General features: G+C 38.0%; 3 protein-coding genes and 1 long non-coding RNA gene across 4 annotated transcripts; 2 read left to right on the top strand and 2 right to left on the bottom strand.

Moving 5' to 3' along the window:
- Nucleotides 1–2,490: 2,490 nt before the first annotated feature.
- On the bottom strand, nucleotides 2,491–3,026 carry LOC140796988 (uncharacterized). Its single transcript, XR_012110568.1, has 3 exons — nucleotides 2,974–3,026; nucleotides 2,658–2,759; nucleotides 2,491–2,523 (listed from the first exon to the last, which is right to left on the bottom strand). It is a non-coding gene; the product is annotated as an uncharacterized lncRNA (long non-coding RNA).
- Nucleotides 3,027–8,956: 5,930 nt separating this feature from the next.
- On the top strand, nucleotides 8,957–11,600 carry LOC140796374 (tubulin alpha-1 chain-like). Its single transcript, XM_073149377.1, has 5 exons — nucleotides 8,957–9,220; nucleotides 9,740–9,954; nucleotides 10,053–10,252; nucleotides 10,521–11,029; nucleotides 11,129–11,600. The coding sequence occupies exons 1-5, from the start codon at nucleotides 9,108–9,110 to the stop codon at nucleotides 11,442–11,444; spliced, it is 1,353 nt and encodes a 450-aa protein (XP_073005478.1). The 5' UTR covers nucleotides 8,957–9,107; the 3' UTR covers nucleotides 11,445–11,600.
- Nucleotides 11,601–12,361: 761 nt separating this feature from the next.
- On the bottom strand, nucleotides 12,362–13,458 carry LOC140796670 (ethylene-responsive transcription factor ERN1-like). The gene has a single exon (XM_073149744.1). It carries the CDS (start codon nucleotides 13,272–13,274, stop codon nucleotides 12,510–12,512), a length of 765 nt encoding a protein of 254 aa, XP_073005845.1. The 5' UTR covers nucleotides 13,275–13,458; the 3' UTR covers nucleotides 12,362–12,509.
- A 1,739-nt stretch (nucleotides 13,459–15,197) lies between these two features.
- On the top strand, nucleotides 15,198–16,654 carry LOC140796984 (small ribosomal subunit protein eS28-like). The gene is made up of 2 exons (XM_073150217.1): nucleotides 15,198–15,294; nucleotides 16,256–16,654. The coding sequence occupies exon 2, from the start codon at nucleotides 16,265–16,267 to the stop codon at nucleotides 16,460–16,462; it is 198 nt and encodes a 65-aa protein (XP_073006318.1). The 5' UTR covers nucleotides 15,198–15,294; nucleotides 16,256–16,264; the 3' UTR covers nucleotides 16,463–16,654.
- The last annotated feature ends 2,416 nt before the right edge of the window (nucleotides 16,655–19,070 follow it).

Genomic DNA, 19,070 nt, shown 5'->3' with positions numbered 1-19,070 from the left:
GTTTTTATAGAAATTATTATATATTTTTCAACATTAAAAATAAAGTACTCTATATTGACATGATCCTAGAGAGAGAGAGAGAGAGAGAGAGATACAACATTGTGCGTCGGCATTGTGAGATGGATTGCAGTGCATTGGAATTACTCCCTGCATCACTATGTCCATCTGCAATCATATACAAAATTAATACGTAACAACCATGGGATGTAAAATATAAACAAAGAAAGGAGAAATTTAAAAACTTTAAAGGTTTGAAGGCAAAATTGAATGACCGAAACATCCCGAGCCACTACGTTGAGCGAGGTCGAGATAGCTGCATGCATGCATGAAACCAGAGCAAAGATAATTATTTGAGTTTCTTTTAACATAATTTAGGCGGTTCAAAATGGAATCTTACAAATCCTCGTGCTGAAGTCATATTGTCGCAGAGCCAAGAATAAGTTTACGAGGTGAGGTATGCCTGAGTGAACCCAGAGTAATTAAACTCCTTTTATAGTTATTAGTTAGATCTTAGAGAGGGTCTAGAGAGAAACAGAGTGATATATTATACTATCTCCAGATGCAGTGAGACGTAGAACCTTCCCCTGCCTCAGGGCATACTGCAAATTAACAAACAACAAAGAAGAGCACATCTGATTAGCAATTGGGAAAGAAAAGGAGAAGGAAGTGAGAGAGAGGTATATGAATACATAGGCTTCTCCAGAACGATCGATGTTCCTCTCGACAACTATCACAGAATTCGGCACCATTTCGAGAGGTATTTCTGGAGTCATGACCCTTGACATCAATATCATGATCTGAAAAGAAATTAGAATGAGATATTAGATAGGAGGCATTAATGCACACAAGGAGATCACGTACCTTGGGGAATGTAATTTGGCCAACAGGCCAATCACCCACATCAACACCTGCATAGTTGATTGGCTTATAGTTCATGCAAGAAAACTATAACCTGGACAACTTTTAATGTAAATAAGGGTGTGAATTGAAAGGTTGCTTACGAATCTTGCGTGCTAATCGGAACCTCTCTAGCAGCTCTGCCAAGCTGATCACCGCACGAACACCTAGAGGCATATGTAGACAAATAAACGAAAGAAATGTACAGAAGAGAAGAAGAAAAACCAAGATTTTGATCCTGGGGCCATTTCAAGAAATTAAAGATAAATAAGAGGAGAAGGTTAAGAGAGCAATACCAGTGCCGTAGGATACTATGAGTAGATTATTGAGTCGTCGTATGTTATACTGCGAAGAAGCAAATATAAAAGGGAAGAGTTTGAGACGAAAAGAATGAATCCAACCAAGAAACGAAGAATTGATTCTCCTAATGTTCAGAAGAGTAGAAGGCCAATGATACCCTAATATTTTCGAATATCTCTTGAGCTTCGTTCACATAGCAGTGATGGATAAGATACTCGTAAATTTTTTGCTGCTGTGCCATCTCTCTCTCTCTCTCTCTCTCTCTCTCTCTCTAATTGAAGAAGAAGAAGAAGAAGAAGAAGAACGAACGAACAACGAAGAACGAACAACGAATAACGAACAACGAACAACAATGGCGGTAATTTCCGTTGGTGGCGGTTACTATTATCACTCGAAGAGTAGTGTCCCTTAAATAGGAGCGATGCTTACCAAGAATATGTACCCCTAAATATCCTACGTGTCAAGATTAAGAACGCGGTATGCCTGGTAAAGGAAGGGAGGTGGTTATTGTTACCAAGAATATGTACCCCATAATTTGTGGATGACTAGATATCCTACGTGTCAAGATTAAGAACGGAATATACATGCGAAAAGGTGGTTGGTATTAGTTGCTCCATATTTTCCTTGTAGCTTTATTTTATTTTACAGTAATTAGTAGGGTAAAATTAAGTGCAAGTATTGGTTAAGATTAGTTAGTGTAGTAATTGGTCGGATCTTGATCCAATAAAACAGCCCATTTAACATCAGATCACAACGACGCAGACATCATGACATGTACAAAATTGCATATCACGTGTTTGTAAAATTGTATACAAGCAGCAGCTCTTAGCAGAAGAAGACTCAAACAGAGAAAAGCATTTATCCCAAATCTTTCACGTCGACAAGCGGCGGAGAGCCGCTGCTTCGGCTCGTTCCGGACGGCGGCAATAGTGACAGCTGAGTTTGGTCCTCTAGCCATTCAAGGACACGACTGTTACTAGCACCTGCAGCTGAAGTCGGACGACCAGGGTCACTCTAGCCACACCGACTTCAGACCACAAAGACGCATACAACATGCTTGCGGAATTGCCTATGAAAGCAAATATTTTATGAGGCCAGGGAGAGAGGGATACCATTTTGCAATTGCTGATGATCCTCTTGGATTTGCGCGTTCATGGCAACTGCATGCTCGTCATTGGATGATCAAATACGTACATAAGCAAGGCTTCTTAAAGATGGGAGAGAGAGAGAGAGAGAGAGAGAGAGAGAGAGAGAGAGAGAGAGAGAGAGAGAGAGAGAGAGAGACGTACGTACCACTTTGGTTAACTGGAGGAGGCAAACTGCGGCCTAGAATCCAGGGGGGAAGAGGGCCCAAGGCAACGACATGCTCGATCGTTATTGCATGATTATATATATCAAATATCAAATACGAACATAAGCGATTATATGGCTTCCTAAGGAGTCTAGAGAGAAAGATTTACCAAATTGGACAACTTGAGGAGGCAAATTGTAGCCTGGAACATGGGGAGGAATGCCGAAGCGATGAAACGTATCTGATGCATGCTGCTGTCGTTGAAGTAGGCCTGCATATATGGGAGGTCATTTTTTGCATCTATAAAGCATTTAATCTTTATATATTATCCTATAAGTGTCAAAAAGAAAGTAACCATAGGGACATCCACGTAACAAAAAAAAACTATATATTTTAAAGAGTACACATGCAAATAAGAAATTTTGGAGGGTTAGATAGGCAAAGAGAAACTATATATATTGATATGATTCTAGAGAGAGATGTACAATATTGTAGGCCGACATTATGAGGTGGATCGAGCTGCAATGGAATTACTCCCTGCATCACTATTTCCATCTGCAATCAAATACAAAATCAATACATAACAACCATGGGATGCAAATATAAACAAACAAACAACAAAAAGTAGAAGGCTAGGGGGAAATGACCCAGGGAGTCCGTTCGTCGTTCGACGTCAAAATAGCTGCATGCATGCATGAAACCAGAGCAGATATAATTATTTGGGTTTCTTTTAACATAACTTAGCCAGTTCAAAGTTCAAAATGGATCCTTACAAATCCTTGTTATAAAGTCGAATTGCCGCAGGATCCCAAATAAGAAAACGAGGTAAGGAATGCCTGAGTGAAGCCAGATCTAGTAATTAAACTCCTTTTATAGTTATTAGTTTGATCTTAGAGAGCCACAGAGTAATATGTTATACTATCTCCATATGCAACAAGCTGTAGAATCTTCCCGCGCGCCAGGGCACACTGCAATTTAATGAACAGCAAAGAAGAGCAGATCTGATTAGTAATTGGAAAAGAAAAGGAGAAGGAATTGAAAGGGAGATATATATATATATATATATGTGTGTGTGTATATATGAATACACAAGCTTCTTGAAATGAATTGATGAAAGGATCGATGACTATCAAAAAATTCGGCGGCATATTGAGCGGTATTTCTGGAGTCATGACCCTTGACATCAATATCATGACCTGAAAATAAAGATATTAATTAGATAGCAGGCGTTAATGAAACACAAGGAAATCATGTACTTAATTCTTTACAATACCTTGGGGATTGCATTCTGGCCAAAAAAATTAAGGCTCAAATCAACCCCTGCATGATTGATTGGCTTACAGTTCATGCATGTAAACTAACATGGACATATTTAACGTAAATGAGGGTGTCAATTGAAAAGTTTCTTACGAATCTTGCGTGCAATTTGGAACCTCTGGAGCTGCTCTGCCAAATCGATCACCAGAGTAATACCTAGAGGTTTGTGTAGACAAATAAACGATAGAAATGTATAAAAATAAACCAAGATCTCGATCTTGGGCCATTTCAAGAAATTAAAGATAAGTAAGAGGAGGAGGAGGAGGAGGTTAAGAGAGCAATACAATCGCCGTAGGATACGATGAGTAGATTATCGAGACGTAGTAAGATAAACTGCGAACAAACAATGACAAAAGAGAAATGTTGAGACGAATCGAATTAATCCAACCAAGAAAAGAAGAAGTAATGCTCCTAAAATTCAGAAGACTAGAAGGCTAATGATACCCTAATATTGTCGAATATCTCTTGAAGTTGGTTCGCGGTGCAGTGATAGATAGTATACTCGTAAATCTTTTGCTGCGCTGCCATCTCTCTCTCTCTCTCCCTTTCTCTAATTGAAGAAGAAGAAGAAGAAGAAGAAGAAGAAGAAGAAGAAGAAGAAGAAGAAGAAGAAGAAGAAGAAGAAGAAGAAGAAGAAGGAGAGAAGAAGAAGAAGGAGAGGAGGAGGAGGAGGAGGAGGAGGAAGACTGTTGGGCGTAGGTGGTTATTTCCGTTGGAGGCGGTTATAACAGTACTTAGTGGCCTTTAAATAGGAGCAACTAAAAGGGGTTTACTCAGAATATGTACCCCATAATTTGTGGATGAACAAATATCCTACGTGCCAAGATTAAGAACGAAATATGCGTGGGAAAAGATGGTTAGTATTAATCACGCCATATTTTCCTTGTAGCTTAATTATTTATTTTACAGTAGGGTAAAAGTGAAAATATTGGCTAAGATTAGTTAGTGTAGTAATTATCTGGGTTTGATCCAATAACTACAGCCCATTAACATGAGATCACAAAGACGCAGACATCATGACATGCACAAAATCGCATACCACATGTTTGTAAAGTTGTCTAAACTAGAGAACAAATGTACCAATATCTCCAGAATACAAGCATGATCGTCTTTTACAAGCAGCAGTCCTCTTAGCAGAAGAAGCAAACAGTTATCTCAAATCCTTCAGGTCGACAAGCGGCGGCGCCCTGACGCTTCCACTTGTTGCGGCAGCGGCAAGAATGGCAGCTGAGCAACTTGGCCAACCTCTGGCCATGCATCAATACGGCTGTTGCGAGGAACTGCAGAGGAACACAATAGCTTTGTTATTATGAGTCTAGAGAGATAGAGGAGAGAGAGGAGAGAGAGACGTATGCCAATTGCTGAGCAGCTACGAGGCCAAGTTGGCCATTGAGGTGCTGCAAAAACGCTCATGTTTGGCTCCGGTTCATAGGATGTTTGTATCCCTTGCATCACTACGACCATCTGCAAAAACTCTCAAGTAGTACTGCTCATTGAGTGACGAAGTTTTGGAGGGTAAAATCTAGGAAGTTGAAGAAAAGACAACGGACCCGGGTGTGCCCGCGTGGCTCATTACTGGAGGTGGAGATAGCTGCATGGCATATTGCGTTCTCACCATTAATTCATACATATTCTTCTAAATTCCAAAACATGAGAAATTCTTATAAATTGTTGCGTATTGCTTACAAATCTTTCTTCCCACGTTCAGATCTTGCAGAGATTTGACTATGTTGATGAGCTTTAGAATGACTGGATAATGTCTAAAATTAGGTAGTGCTTAAAATGAAACAATTTATTGAGGTAATTAAATTATTTAATACCAGAGCCACATGCAACAAGCATTACACGTTTCGCTGGAATCAGAGCAAGCTGCAGATTAATGAACAACATAGAATTAGACCAAATTAATTAATACTAATGGCTAGTTTGGATAAGAAAAGAAAATGGAATTGGAGGGAAGAAAGAGGAGTACGTAAGCTTCATGCAAATGAGTCCCTCTTTCAACAAAGATTACTCGATCCATCGTTTTCTTCTCGGCTAGTAATGGTTGAGGCTCTTCCCTTGTACTCATCCGTATTGTGATCTGAAACAAGGGATCAAAATGAAAGACCGAAGGGTTCATGGAAGAGGAGAAGAAGAAGAAGGATGAGGTTTTAGACCTGGGGGAAGTCTCTCCAAATACCTACATTTATATCTGCTTAAGGTGCAAGAATTGGATTAAAATAGAGAAACTAAGGCAAAAGCAAATCAAAAAATTAAAAGAAAAAAGAGCTTACTGATCTTTCGAGCTACATTGTTCCTCTGTAGATGCTCTGCCACTCTGATGACCGTAATTGCAACTGGAGATATGTACAGAAAGAACAAGAATGATGCCAAATAAGAAAAAAGACCCACCCAGATCAAATATCTCAGCAATGATGAGATAAAATGAGAGGCAGCGCATACGACTGTCAGTTCCTATGAGTGTTACATTCCGGTGAGCGTCTATCAATTCCTGGGAACCAATAACAAGATCAAGAAGAGCCAATCAAGAAGAAGAAGAAGAGATCAAAGATAATGAAAAGATAACTGAGAAGATTGCAAGGTTGGTGTGATCGATACCCTGGTGGAAGCGTACCACTGTGGAAAACTCCGTATTCCTCTAAGGATCATTATGTGAGTTTCCTCCATTCTCTCTCTCTCTCTCTCTCTCTCTCTCTCTCTCTCTCTCTAAGAAGAAGAAGAAGAAGAAGAAGAAGAAGAAGAGACTGCTCTCAGGGGAATTCTTGGACAAAGGCGGTTAAATTCGTTGGAGGCGGATATGAATTATGATCACTGGAAGAGTTAAGTGGCAGTACTTAATGACCTTTAAATAGGAGTGATGAAGAGTGTTTCTCCTCATAATTTACCCCATAATCTGTTGATTACTGGACCACCAGTATAGAAATGATGGTCGGTGGTGATCCGTCCACGTCATCAGAATATAATTTTGAGGCCCAAAACCAGCATAGCCCGCCTTGGGCCCAATCACATAGGCCCAACGGGGTTTAGCTACGTAGGAAAAACGTTAAATGACCATCTTACCCCTAACCTTTATTGAAAATGAGTCTGAATATTATTATCCCTTTAATTTAAATCTAACTCAAGGCTTTATATAAGTAAATGATACTGAGGCTGCATTTGCAAAAAAAAATTGGGTCATATACTTATATCATATGCATCAAAAATACAAAATAGTTTTTCATTTTGCAATATCATCTATTTTCTTGCAGAACTAACCAAACCTGATTTATGCACCATCGGATTATTATTATCTTGACGTTGTTTCACATAAAATCATACTAAATAAATCCGCAAGCAAAATATAACGCAATCTGAGTCATATCACTGGATGATTGCAACTGCTTACTTACCTAATGTTCCATCGAAAAGGATAAGCACCAGCATTGCTTAATAGGAATAAGACAACTCCAGGATAATTTACTCAAACTAATACAAAATATTAATGCACATCACAACCAAGCATGTTAGTTTCCATTATCACTTTGAATCTTTTACTCTCAAACTTGTCGACCAAAATAATCTCTCATTCCAATCCATGAATTATGATGTCGAATATGCCATTGTTTGTGTGAGCTGTTGATGGCTCGACTCACTACCATCCACCATTATTGGGGATGGTGGGTGAGTGGTGTGTTTTCCAACTCAGGGAGATGACATTTCTAAACCTAATAAGGTGTATGCATTCAGGAATTTTGAGTTTTAACAAGCAAAATTCACTAATTATTTTTAATATTTATTTGTTGCATTATTTATCATAAGGATAATTTAGTCCTAATGTGATTTTGTACATAAAGATTTGTTAGAAAATGGCTTAATAATTGAAAGATTTGTAGTTTTTAGAATTATTTAAATTATAAATTTATTATTAAATGTTTAAAACAAATCTTAAATAAACTGATAGTTTGATTAGGTGACCCATTAGTGTCCAGTAATCCAGTGACTCCACCCCTAACGGGGCCATCCTCTAGTTTTAATTAATATAGTGTGAAGTATTTAATATATATCTTTTAAATTTTATCTTATTTATAACTATATATTAAGATGTAGTGTTCTTTTTCACATTATTGCTACTTAAAAGTTATAAAGGTATCACAACCTTATATAGTACAATTAGTTTTTGAATTTTGACATAGATATTGCTAATAAATAGTTATTAAATTTAATAGATATATATAAATAACTAAAACAAAAGAATTTTTTCTTGGATTATGATATCCGATAATATTAGAAATCTTTTTAGTCGTTTTAAGAAATTTGCACAAGTTAAAACAATTTTTTCTTAATCTAAATTTACTTTTAATTATAATTAGTTACATTTAACTTACGGAATAGCCTAATGATTCTTTTATGATAATTATGATATTTAAATAATACAGTAATAAGTATGATATTTAAAATGTTTTTAGACGCAATTGTAAGAAGAATCTTTTTTTTTTATCGTTCACGAAATCAAAGATTAGATATGAGCTGGATAAATGGCCGATCATCTCTAGATATAGAGGCACTTAAGTCCTCATACAATTTTTAGCTAATATAGTAAGCCGTCTAGTCTAGGCTTTAAGCCATATGCGTTGCCGAAAAATTGTTTTGAATCAAATGATGCTGAGACCTGCTCCAAGTTGGCATGTTGTCGAGTTACTCCTCCAAATTAACCACACTGTCGAGCCATCAATTAAGTCAAGCTGTTGAGCCAAGCCACAAAACTACCGAATAATTTTTTCATAATATTATTTAGGGTTAGAATTGCCATGGAAGAATCTTTCGATTCTATTGGAAGTCTAAATTTCCACTTTTTTTTATTAAGAGAAATTTACTAATTTTAATATTATCAAAATTGAGGACTGGATTAGATTGATCTATGTCATGGTAGCATCGTAATTATTCAAAGAGACGGGAGCATTTACGAGGGGAAAAATGAAAGAAAAAAACAGCTCATTCCAGATCCCATTTCACATGTGACATGCCTCCTCTGATCCGCTCAACAAAATTTGCCAAATGGACCCTGTATTTTTCGTAAAAGTATAAACGACGACTAGATTTTGTTTCATTTTGCAAATTTTAAAAAGTTAGGGTTGAAACGATAAACTTTCGTAATAAATGTTTCTCCCCGTGACGTCCTTTAAAAAAAAACGCCTCTTCCCCCGAAACAGATCACTTCTCTCTCTCTCTCGTTTGCTTTCGCAGCAGAGGAAGTAATAGAAGCACAGGAGCAGATCTAGAGATCGAGAGTTAGGTTTTGCGGCATTAGAGAACGGTCGAGATGAGGGAAATCATCAGCATCCACATTGGGCAAGCCGGGATCCAGGTGGGAAATGCGTGCTGGGAGCTCTACTGCCTCGAGCATGGCATCCACCCCGATGGCATCATGCCTAGGTATTCTCTCTCCTTCTCTTGGATTTAATCTTTTTATTTATATTTTCCAGATTTTTCTTCAATTTTCTTGGTACCGCGTACTATGGTGTTGTTGTCGACTGGCTTACGTGAAGCCCTAGTGATAAATCCACTGAAACTTCGTTGTTTTTTGTTACCGCGTTCCATGACGTTCTTGGATTTGATGTGAATGGAGTACTTACTTTATCAGATCTGCTGTTTGGATCTATTAAAATTTTGGATCTCAATTAGTTTCAGTGGATTTGAGTGTCTTTGAGTGAGTATAATTAAATACGATCGTTTTATGTTTGAAGTTTGGAAAATTGAAATGGATCTATATCTTTTGCATCTTTTCAAACGGCAGAAAATAGAATGCAATTCAATTACATCTATCTCCAACCATCTTTGTTCGTTTTTAACTGAAATTATATGAATTTTTTTCCACATTTGGTTTCAAAGAAGTGTCTTTTGTGCAAAGTAATCATGATTTAGCTGATGCCTTGAGCTCTTCTTTGTCCGCAGTGATACCACAGTGGGTGTAGCTCATGACGCCTTCAACACCTTCTTCAGTGAGACGAGTGCTGGTAAGCACGTGCCCAGGGCCATCTTTGTCGACTTGGAGCCCACTGTCATCGATGAAGTCCGCACCGGTACTTACCGCCAGCTCTTCCACCCAGAGCAGCTCATCTCTGGGAAAGAGGATGCCGCCAATAACTTTGCCCGAGGACACTACACAGGTGATCCACCTTTCTCTAGTTCGATTGTGATGCAATGTTGCAGCTATGTTTGCTTAATTTCTTTTCAGATTAAGTTGATTTTTGCTAATGCATTGCAGTTGGAAAGGAGATTGTGGATCTCTGCCTTGACCGCGTCCGGAAGCTAGCGGATAATTGCACTGGCTTGCAAGGCTTCCTGGTCTTCAATGCTGTCGGTGGCGGCACTGGATCTGGATTGGGTTCTTTGCTGCTGGAACGTTTGTCGGTGGATTATGGGAAGAAATCGAAGCTTGGCTTCACAATCTATCCTTCCCCACAGGTATGGATTGCTTGAATTCTGTTTTATCTGATTGAGCAATGCCTATGATAATGAATTCTTTGATTTAAAAACAATCAAATTATTCCACTCAAGGAGTTGATCTGCAATAAGTTTCAAATTATACTCTTAGAATAAATGCATAGGTGGTCCATGCTGGAGCATCCACTTGTTAATAAGAGCAAGTGCGTAGGTGTTTGTTAGACGTATGGGACAATGTGAAGTAGGTGGTAGATATTAGGCTTATCCTGTTGACCTTCATGAATTGCAGGTTTCTACGGCAGTTGTTGAACCCTACAACAGTGTCCTTTCTACCCATTCCTTGCTCGAGCACACTGATGTTGCAGTTCTTTTGGACAATGAGGCCATCTACGATATCTGCAGGAGATCCCTGGACATCGAGAGGCCTACCTATACCAATTTGAACCGCTTGATATCTCAGATTATATCCTCATTGACGACCTCTCTTAGGTTTGATGGAGCTATTAATGTCGATGTTACAGAATTCCAAACCAACCTCGTGCCATACCCCCGAATCCACTTCATGCTTTCCTCATATGCACCTGTTATCTCTGCTGAGAAAGCATACCATGAGCAGCTTTCGGTGCCTGAAATCACTAATGCTGTATTTGATCCTGCAAGTATGATGGCTAAATGTGACCCAAGGCACGGCAAATACATGGCATGCTGTTTGATGTATCGTGGAGATGTTGTGCCCAAAGATGTTAATGCTGCTGTTGCCACTATTAAAACCAAAAGAACGGTCCAATTTGTTGACTGGTGAGCATTTGCTGCTGCGATTTATATTCTCTTGTCATTCTATTTGTTTATGTCCAACAAGTTAGTTTACATTGAGATTGACTGCTTTCTCATGTTAAGGTGTCCTACTGGTTTCAAGTGTGGGATAAACTATCAGCCACCGACCGTCGTCCCGGGAGGCGATCTTGCCAAGGTGCAGCGTGCCGTATGCATGATCAGCAACAATACTGCAGTGGCCGAGGTGTTCTCACGAATTGACCACAAATTTGACCTCATGTATGCCAAGCGGGCTTTCGTGCACTGGTACGTGGGTGAGGGAATGGAAGAAGGGGAGTTCTCTGAAGCACGAGAGGACTTAGCTGCCCTTGAGAAGGACTATGAAGAAGTGGGGGCAGAGGGTGCAGATGATGAGGTAGACGAGGGCGAAGATTATTGAGTTGTCGGTGTCTGTTAGTTGTAATTGTTTGTATCTTGGCTTTGTGATATACTCTCTTTAATATCTGTCCATTGTACGGTGCTTTCTTGCTGCGTTATGTTGCACTGTATTTTCTCAAGTTGCCTATGATTGTTAATATCTTCCAGACTTCCAGTTGATTTTGTCTTGATATTTTTTATCTGCATAACCTATTATCTTTTATTTGGCATGTAGAGTTGCCTGGTTACCGTACTATTTAAAAGATAGGAAAAATAATGGATACAAATTAGTTGTGTTTCCTTCAACCTTGAACATGAAATTAGAAGTTTTGTTTCCTAGTAAAGTTAATTATACTTGGAAAATCAAATTGCTTACCATCAATATTGCTCTTATCTCTGCATACTCTTATTCTTGATCCCGTTTAAGTCTTAGTCATTGAGTAAATAGTTTAGTTCATTTGCCTTTTCTGCTGAACATTTACAGAAAAAAAGAAACAATTACTTCTCAGGAATGAGATGCTTCCTTTCAACATCCAACTCAGAATAAAACCGACAGCTCTATAAAAAAATTCATTTTTTTCCCTTTCTTTTTCTTCTGGAAAGGGTCGGTGCTCACTCAGGTTAAGTGGATTGGTTTTAGATTCACATCACCAACTACCATCTGTTGCAACAGTAGGACAACTCATCTTTGTTCCTTTTATGTGGCATTACTCATCTTCTCCATTATACAACCTGTCTTCTTATCAAGACATGCATTTCTGCAGCTTGATGGTGTACTGCAACCTGAAGTATAAATCTTTGTCTACATAGATAAAAGTCATGGTAGAATTACTTTTCAGTATAGAAAGTAATTTTAATTTGGCTGCTTTAGAAACCAAACCACAGTAATTTAAAATTACAAAACTAGATTGAACTTAAATTTCTGAAAGAATCTATGAGGTCATAGGAAAATAGTAGCGTTTTAATTTCTCTTTAGTACAGTGGATAAACCAAGATATTTTCATACAGGAACTGTATGTAATTGGTTTCGTCAAGTAGAAAAGATACAGAAGAATTGAGAAGGAGAAGAAATTGACAGTCTAACACATCAGGACTTGCAAGACAAGTGAGAAAGTGGAGGAAGATCCCATATCGAATCGCTGTGATCATGAACCATCTCAAAGTACTCTTGAACTCCATTAATGGCATAAAGAGATGCTGATATCTGCCTCTCCACCTTCATCCTCTCGAACTCTGAGATCTCTGGGCTGATGTTGGACAAGTTATTACCATCAAACATCGCAAGGTGATTGAAACCAGCTTCAAATATCCAAGATTGATCGAACTGCGAAGAAGCCAACTGGAACTCTTCATCTCCGCTGTTGGCATATGGCCTATAAACTTCATCAGCAATTGTGATGTCCTGTTCTGTGACATCACAGGTAGTAGCAGTGATGCAATTGCTTTTGGCTGTTGTTCTACTAGAATAGCTTGCACAAGTATTGGTCATAGGAGATTGAGACCCTTTGTTCTTAAGCTTCTTATGATCAATGAGATTGCGAATTCTCGAGGCCAGGGAGGAGTCGGAGGACGCATGAGTGTCGAAGTTGGTGCGGGTGTTTGATCCTCTGAGAAGACAAGCAGCCTCGTCGTAGGCCCGAGCCGCCGCCTCTGCGGTCTCGAATGTGCCAAGCCACACCCTGATCTTTTTCGTGGTGTCTTTGATCTCTGCCACCCATCTCCCTGAGGGCCTTTGCCTCACACCTACAAACTTGTTAGTACTACTCTTATTCCTTCCTTTGAACCTGCTAGATTTTGAAGCTGGAACTTTGTAGTGCTGTTGCTGGCTCTGTTGTTCAAACTGGATTTCCATCAGTTTTGAGCTTTGTAAGGGGGAATTGATGGCTAAATTTTGAAGAGAGGAATTGGAGGGAGGGAAGGAGACTGGAGTTGTCTTGCTCTCATTCTCTCTTGAAGGCTTTTGGGAATTTTATAGAGTTTGAAGATGACCGAGTTCACTGCCGGACAAAATGAAACATAATATGCTCGGGAGATTCTTCCACAACGCTGGTTAGAAGTATATATATATATATATATATATGACCCTTTTCTTTTCCCCATGTGATTTGACCAAATTGCCCTTTCTTTGACAGCGAAATTTGCTTCTATGATTTTTTTTTTTAGTATATAAATGTCGAGTGACATTATATAGGAATTGTCTTTATTTGAAATTTTATGGAGGACATGTTCGGTATTGTAGAGAAACACAGGGTTAATATTGGTAAATAACCGACGATAAAGGTGCAACTAACTTGAAAATTAGTTTACTAAAGTTTGCTAATTTGGAACGAGTCCTGAAGGCACGATGCTTTGCCACTTGGCAGCATTTGAGCACTCCACGATGACGGCATGGATGCTGACTAAAAGGACTCAGTTTTACTCGAGCAATGCAATATATAAATAATAAAAAAATCCAAGAAAATGATAAATAAATCAAATTAAAGGGAAATTTTAACTTACTCTGTGAGCTTCAACCTTAAGGAATTCATTCAAGCACTCAATTCGCTTGTGATTTAATTTAAATTATAATTCTTAGTTAATCGTAAATCATCAGTATGTTACTCCCGTCATTTTGCTATTTATTTTTGACAGAAAATACTAGTGTTAATAAAACAGTATTAATTGTAGATAAAAAAAATCTAACAATTGTAATTTGATTTGGACTGAGAGGATTTAAGTGCTCAAGTTTAAAAGAATAAGTTAAAATCAAACTAAACTATTTGACCCTTAAATTAAAGCCCCCTCAAGGTGGGAGACATGGTCAATTAATTTGTCTAGAAGTATTTATATTAATACCATTATTAGGAGCAATGTTTGTTTAGTGATTGTTAGGAATTTATCATGCACGCCTCCTATGTTACTTCAGCATTCCACTCTTGGTTTTGTTAGCCATGACGATATAATGAGGAATAATTTAGAGTACCTAATGTAACCTATATTATAAATAATGACTAATGAGGTTTGGGAGATGACCTTCTCAAACAATATATAGGGGCTTTAATATATGGCTAATTTTCTCTAATATTAAATTTATTTCCTAGTAGTAGTAATAATAACAATAAGGAGAATTTATTAAAGATATCATATATTTTGGCTTTCTTATCGTTTAACAACCTGTATTTTATTTTTAATGCACAAAAAACAAATTGAGTTTAATTTAACATAGCATAGCTAATATAGATATTATGGTCATTAAGTGTGCATAATTAATTTAATGTATATGTATGAGAATCGAGGCAAAGAAATCGAATAACAAATACATATATTATAGAGCGTTTGGTTTGAAGCTAATCCCTGACTTCGATTAGTTAGTCTTAATTTTTTTAAAAATAAATTTGATTAAATAAAGAAAGAAAAAGATTCTTAAATTCAAAGCAAACAAGGCGTAAAGATCACATATTTGAACATTCTGAGTGTGAATTTCTTCACAAAATAAATTAAAACTAACCCATATAACTTTTGATTTAACTTCCATGCTAAATTTATATATCAAAAAGGGCTAGTAGTTTATGATTAAACTACAAGATCATAATTAATATGAAAAAAATAGTGTTTTAGAAACAATTTCTCAAATAGCAGCTCGGTTGTGAATATTTTTCCGCTATGGGCTGACGTTATTGGGCCAAGCCTCAAGGGCCCACGAAACTATTACCCAATTAAAAGCTTGATACGAATAGAATTACAGAGGTATAATCGTAAATTTATTAAATTATAAGGTCACTCCTCTAACTCTATATAAAAGTCGAAAACTGAACGAGAGCTAGGGCTTTTTATCTCTCCTTGTTTCCGAACGCCGCACCCGTTCTCGCTTCCTCAAGAACAGAAACCCTCAGGTTTTTTTCTCCATAATCTTTTAGTTTAATTTTAAAAAAAAAATTCACTATCTTCTTCGAGTCTTCTTTCGATTCTCTCTTGCTCGTTGGTGCATAACATCATGTGATCGGTTAATTTTTTTTTCTTCTTCTTCTGCAACTGTGATCATTGAAGTCATTGTCGATATGATCTATTTATGTCTTGAACTAGAGATGAAGAACCTTAAAGCATCGTAAATTTGATTTCAATTAAAAGCTCTGCGTTGCATGAGTTGGACACTACCTCCTTAGATCGAAAGGTGTCCACTTTTAATGGAAGTTTGTTTCTGAAATCGGTTCTTTGTATTGGATGCTTGGCTGCTACCCAGGGCTTAACTAGTTTGCGTTGGTTTAAATCTCGTGCTAACTGTTCTTCGTTTACTTAGGATGATAGAGGTAGGCAATTAAAATTTAAACATATGAATCCTTCGCATATTTTTATGGTACTAATATGATATTCCTATTCCTGAGTTAGTGGTATCCTTGTGTTTACTCCTTTCATGCTATTGTAATTGTTGCTTGTAAGATATATCTAGTTTTCGTATAGAGAACTCCATAAATACTTCATTTGATGTTTGTCCTTGACCTTTATAGTGTTTTATATACCCTAAATAATCCTGTGCTATGTATTATAAGGCTATCAGCATTGCTATTGATTTTTCATTCTATATAAAAAAGCACCATAGGTGGTCTCGAGCTAGTTGATAATTGGAACTAGACCAAATCATTCACGCTGTTGGACTTGAGCGGATTGCTTGCTTGATGATCAGGTGGTTTGCTCACAAAGTTCACACATCCCTAGAGCTATGCAGAATCTTTGTAGATATCAAAGTACATGAATTGCGCTTTATCTTTCTTCATATATGAAAATGTAATTCTATTTATGCGTAGAATGTAATCTCTTGCATGGAATCTGAATTTGCCCCTTGTTTGGTTTGTGCAGTGGTGCAGCATGGATTCTCAAGTTAAGCTTGCAGTTGTGGTGAAGGTGATGGGAAGAACTGGATCAAGAGGTCAGGTGACCCAGGTGAGGGTCAAGTTTTTGGATGACCAGAATCGGCTCATCATGAGGAATGTGAAGGGCCCTGTGAGGGAAGGTGATGTTCTTACCCTTCTCGAGTCTGAACGTGAAGCAAGGAGACTGCGCTAATGAGTAATGAGATATGCTGTTCTGGTTGTATTCCTAGCTTCTGTATCAGTCTTTAGAAGCTCGGGGAAAGATGTTATAATTTAATGCTCGAGGGGTTGCTAGATGCTTCTGTTACTATGAACTTTGAACAACAAACATGCTTTACTTCCATTTTGCTTATTAATAGAAGGCACTTGTGCCAGAGATTATTAAGTAATTTTTGTCAGCACAGTGGTTATATCTGTCTTACCTTCTTTGTTTAGAGGTTGTATTATCTTTTATCTATCAAATTGTTAGATAGGATGAGATCTTTTCAAGTGTGAAAGAACAGAGTAAAGTGTTTAATTCGTTTGTTCAATCTATAGCAGGAAATGTACATTATGTACCAAGTTCTCAATCCCTCCACTTGATCATTAGTACACCTTACACTGCTCTAAATTGCCATATTATTCTTTCAAAACTGATGTTTTTGCTAGTAATCTCCTCAAAACAGATCAAACAAAAACATATACATCTCCATCTATAAGTTTCCCATGCATTTCAAAACAAAAAAAATAAATAATAAAATTTAAAAGAGATTCAAAACAACCTCTTGAGAAACCTCCTCACTTCTGGATTAAATTCTTCTTACCGCCATCTCTTCCTAGATTTGTATTATTTTGTCCCCTACTCCTTAACAAAGCTTTACATGACTTCATATGCGAATGTAGCTTCTCCGGCTTGAACGCTTTCCCGCATTGCCTGCGGTGGACACAAAACAAAACGCAACGTGTCGGATTTCTATGGTGCCTAGCACCGTCGTTTTCTGATCCAACCAGACTTGCATGGGATCCGGTCAGGGAAGAGAGAGAGAGACCACTTACGAGCAATGCGGCGCTCCTACCGGCCTATAAGCCGCTCCACCCTTCTCTCCCGCCTTCCTCGTCCCTTTCCCGCCACTAGAACTGCTCTCCCTACATATTTTCCAAAATTAAAGTTTTTTATAAGATTAACATTTTTATGGGTTTTATTTTTCCCAAATTATTTGATTAATTTTCTCACCGGCTCCTCTCTTGCCGGTCGGTTGGCATCAGAGCTGCGTCATTGGTCTCCACGGAGCTACGGCAGGTGAGGATGCTGCGAAACACTTGCAACGTCTGACGGCTTTTCCTCGTCGCCGTAGCTGCTGCACCTTCTCGCTCTTCCTCCTCCTCCTTCCTCTTATTCTTCTTCTTGTCTTCCTCCTCTTGCTCTTTCGAAATGTCTATCCTAAATATGGCAGTTCGTCGGGTAGACTCGCCCGGCGAATCATCGTCAGGCCGCGGTGGCGAAACCTCGTCATCCGCCTCGATTTCAACGGTCTCTGGCACCTTTCCTTCTTCTTCTTCTTCTTCTTCTCCTCTCACATAATCTTTTTGAGCCTTCTCATCTTTCGTATACCGGAGTAATAATTATCATCAGTAATGTAAAAGATTAAAAAGGTAATTCCAGACATTTTTGGGAAAATAAATTTTTTAAATGATTACATAGAGGGCGAGGGAGCTCGCATCCTTTAAGCACGAATTCATTATCGGAGATCGGAGTAATAAGATCGCCCTCCAATAAATCCTGCCATATATATCCACTTTTATACCTCCTGCAAGAATAAAAGCAACATTTTTTATCCACACATTTCATCAACACAACCAAAAACTCGGATAAATAAACCGAACCTTTTATAAGACCAAGCAAACGAATCCGGCATCTCTCTCCCCCTCAACTCCGATAGCCATCTCTTCACGTCTGCGGTCGAGAATTAATTAACTCCTCGAGAAACCATTCGTCACACACGAATAACCTTACCGGATAAACCAAGAATAAGCAAAAGATATCCTCACCCCGCAGCCGAACACCCGAGCGATTAAGGTGGTGAACTCGGATAAGGTGGGGTTGCTCAACTCTTCCGTCCCGGCTAAGGAAATACACCACGTTCAACTTTCTCACCTCCCCCTTGGATAACTCCATCCTACTCCCTAGACGAAAACTTGGATAACATCAAGAAATAAACAGGGATAAGTACGAGAATAGATGTTTGCCGGCTTTCCCGAGAATCTCACCAAAAAAAAGAGCAATGAAACACAAATTGTTCTACGTTTTATCGTTGTCGTATTAAAGTAAGAGAAGAACCTGCAGGCCTGGAGCTTTGGAATGAATATAATATTGCCATGTTAATTTGCGTGGTTGGAATAGTTTTGTAACGAATTTATTCACTAAATTAGATAAATTAACCAACCTCGTAGAAATGGAAGGAATAAATCGTGGGTCGAGATCTCCTCTCCCTTTTCCTTTTCCTTTTCCTTTTAGCTTCCTTTTTATCCTCTGTTTGATCCTTTGCTTAGTGTAATCTGGGGTGGTATTTATAGGTGTGCTTCCAGACCATGAATTAATTAAGGAGCTTAGAGCTTGCTAATCCTTTCTTAATCTATATAGATTATCATAATGTTGTTGATGATTAGGATGCATATGATATGATACAACAGCGATCAAAAATAATTATTATATCCATGCTCTATCTATCTTTTTAGACTTCTATCTTACTCAATTAAATCATACAAGATCGGTGACTATGATTTATTTGTATATATATATATAGAAAGTTATTCATTTCTAT

The sequence above is a fragment of the Typha latifolia genome, chromosome 10 (assembly GCF_019914945.1).
Source record: "Typha latifolia isolate L0001 chromosome 10, TyphaL0001v2, whole genome shotgun sequence".
In the NCBI taxonomy this organism is placed as follows: Eukaryota; Viridiplantae; Streptophyta; class Magnoliopsida; order Poales; family Typhaceae; genus Typha; species Typha latifolia.
This window is presented reverse-complemented; position numbering and strand designations above follow the sequence as displayed.

Bases quoted from the DNA above. Each gene is read 5' to 3' on its own strand.
- LOC140796984 (XM_073150217.1), top strand. From the start codon at position 16,265: ATGGATTCTCAAGTTAAGCTTGCAGTTGTGGTGAAGGTGATGGGAAGA.
- LOC140796374 (XM_073149377.1), top strand. From the start codon at position 9,108: ATGAGGGAAATCATCAGCATCCACATTGGGCAAGCCGGGATCCAGGTG. The intron at 10,253-10,520 runs GTATGGATTGCT...CATGAATTGCAG, and splicing joins CAATCTATCCTTCCCCACAG to GTTTCTACGGCAGTTGTTGA. The intron at 11,030-11,128 runs GTGAGCATTTGC...TCTCATGTTAAG, and splicing joins ACGGTCCAATTTGTTGACTG to GTGTCCTACTGGTTTCAAGT.
- LOC140796670 (XM_073149744.1), bottom strand. From the start codon at position 13,274: ATGGAAATCCAGTTTGAACAACAGAGCCAGCAACAGCACTACAAAGTT.